General features: G+C 34.7%; 2 protein-coding genes across 2 annotated transcripts in view; both read right to left on the reverse strand.

The window, feature by feature from the left end:
* LOC107678429 (mitofusin-2-like) overlaps positions 1-2,139 on the reverse strand; it is a 35,327-nt gene extending 33,188 nt beyond the window's left edge. The window contains exon 1 of the mRNA XM_016473686.1: positions 2,132-2,139. The gene's annotated coding sequence lies outside the window, so the exon portion shown is untranslated. The remainder of the gene's footprint in view (positions 1-2,131) is intronic.
* A 15-nt stretch (positions 2,140-2,154) lies between these two features.
* Positions 2,155-2,564, reverse strand: part of LOC107678430 (procollagen-lysine,2-oxoglutarate 5-dioxygenase 1-like) — a 17,589-nt gene continuing 17,179 nt past the window's right edge. The window contains exon 19 of the mRNA XM_016473688.1: positions 2,155-2,420. Within this exon, the coding sequence (XP_016329174.1) occupies positions 2,265-2,420 (156 nt within the window). The 3' untranslated portion in view covers positions 2,155-2,264. The remainder of the gene's footprint in view (positions 2,421-2,564) is intronic.

A 2,564-nucleotide genomic window follows, 5' to 3' on the forward strand; every position in this document is an offset into this window, starting at 1 on the left:
TTAAATATAGTTGGTGAATGCCCTGCAGTTGGCCCTGCACGAGTAAACAGAAACATGGTAATTGTATGCAGTGCTGGGTAGTAACTGATTACATGTAACGTGGATTACGTAATCAGATTCCAAAAATGAAGTACTTGTAGTTAGATTATACTACATTGTAAAATACTTGTAATCAGACTACAGTTACATTTTTATTGGTTACATTTTATTGGTTACATGATTACATATTATTCACACAATAGCAATAAATTATTCATAATTTTCTGATTTTCCCTAATTCCTCTTTTTCATTTTATGTTCCTTTCTAAAATACTGCTTATATACATTCAAAAAGTCTTCCAGTTTCGTGGAAGACACAGCATTTGACCACTGGATTTGCATCAGTGATGAACACAATTTTTATTTGAATTATATTTAACCATGCAGCCTATGTCTTTGGAAGGCTTTTGTCTTTCAAACACATTAAAATGCACAAATTCACAAACTTTTTTTTTGTCATTTGATCCTCTTTCACCTAATATATTTACTTGAAGTACCCCTGAGATTTTAAAATATTTTAATAATAAAGTATCGCATTTGCTTGTTCACGGTTCTCTGGTGTTGGTTATGGTCACGTGACATGCAGGTAAACAAATAAAATATTTCTTTATTACGTGTTTTATTTTGATTTATTTAAAAATGATTTATTTTCACACTTTTATGATGTAATTAGGCTAATTATTAGCTTTTCATTAAACTCACAAACCTCCTGCAGTTCCTTCACAAACTCGTTTGCTAAACCTTGACGTAATGTTTAGTACGCTTCATGTTGTTAATAATAATGAATGGAATATATTTTCTTCAAATTTGTATTTTTATATCAATATGGTACAGTATTATACTATTAAAAACAATGTGATAAACGAGTTAGGTCAAAAGTAATCAAAAACTAGTCTGATTATGTTACCTAAAATATGTAATGTAATGGATTACGTTACTAACTACAATTTTTGTCAAGCAATTTGGAATCAGTAAAGCATTACAATTTGTAAATAATCTACCCAGCTCTGACAATATTCTTAGTAATTAAAACAACTGTGAACAGCGAAAAGTCACAGGTAGCACGTGACTATGTAACGTATAGATTTACATTTTCTAAAATAACACTCAGAAACATGTTAAAGATTAATGTAGAAACGTTAACAGTTCTTTTATTTTAATTATACACTAAAAGTGAAACAAAAACTCCTAATTTAGACCCACTGTACTTGACCAATGAAACTTTCAGGGTACCAAGGCCTGACATTTTGCCAGAAGCTCCCAAGAAAGTGAATATGTTGTTATGCTACATTGATTTTCCCCCCTAAATCAGTAAATGCATGGATTATGGTAAGGATTCAGTTTCATAAGAGAGCTAAAAACGTATTTTCAGATGATAAATTAAAGAACTCTGCTTTAAAAGAAAAAAGTCAAATGGCAGACAACACAGGTACTACTGCTTCTTTTGTGAATACAGGTTAAAAATGATGACAGGATTTCCATTTTTGGGTGACATAATAATTATGTACCTTTAACCATTACAATTTTTCTCTTCTTTTTTCTTCCAAAACTCATGACATGCCCGATCCATAAACAAAAAATCTCTTAACTAGCAATATTAAGCAGTAAGAAAACAAACCATATGTCAGACTGTTTTCAAACAGCAGCACCAATTGCTTGAGGGGCATCAATAAAGAAAACCACTCAATAAACCTGTGAATGTCAAAGCAAGGACAGATCCATTATTGAAACACATCCACATCATCTGTATGGAATAATCCCTTCATTACATGACAATAAATAAACGAGTGAAATGTCATTGCATATAAGTCACATTTTGCATAGTGATCGGTCAAACTGCTTTCGACATTCATCGATCGTTATCAAAAGATGCTTTTACGTAACAAAACATATGGAAAATATATATATATACACTGGCATATTCACAATGTAAGGCACTGTGTCAACATGTTCTTGTTTATTATTTGATTATTCTAGAGCAGTGTTTCTCAACCCTGGTCCTGGGCGCCCCCCAGCACTGCACATTTTGTGTGTCTCCCTAATCAAACACACCTGATTCAACTCATTAGCTCATTAAAAGAAACTCCAGGACCTGAAATGTGTGTGTCAGATAAGGGAGACATACAAAATGTGCAGTGTTGGGGGCGCCCAGGACCAGGGTTGAGAAACACTGTTCTAGGGTCTTCTGAATTCAAAGCAAATTCAAGTTTCCAATACAAAGTAGTTCAAGGGTCCACAAATGAGACAGAGATGTATCTGACCCCCTCTATGGTGGGCAGACCCTCGTGGTAGTGAGTGAGGCGTCCAGGGTGCAGGAGTGCCCAGCCTCTCCTGGGAGCGTTAACGGAGCAGTTGTACCTCAAGAACCGGCAGCCGCCACCCTGAACAGAAAGTCACGGATCGTTAATACAGTCGGCTCTTGCTCTGTCAAACTGCTTCAAAATAGCAGAAACATATTTAAAGGGGTCCTATTATGCTCTTTTACAAAGTCTTGATTTTGTTTTGGGGGTGTACTAGAACAGGCT

Source organism: Sinocyclocheilus anshuiensis, unplaced genomic scaffold (genome assembly GCF_001515605.1).
Source record: "Sinocyclocheilus anshuiensis isolate Anshui unplaced genomic scaffold, SAMN03320099.WGS_v1.1 scaffold112, whole genome shotgun sequence".
NCBI classification, from domain to species: domain Eukaryota; kingdom Metazoa; phylum Chordata; class Actinopteri; order Cypriniformes; family Cyprinidae; genus Sinocyclocheilus; species Sinocyclocheilus anshuiensis.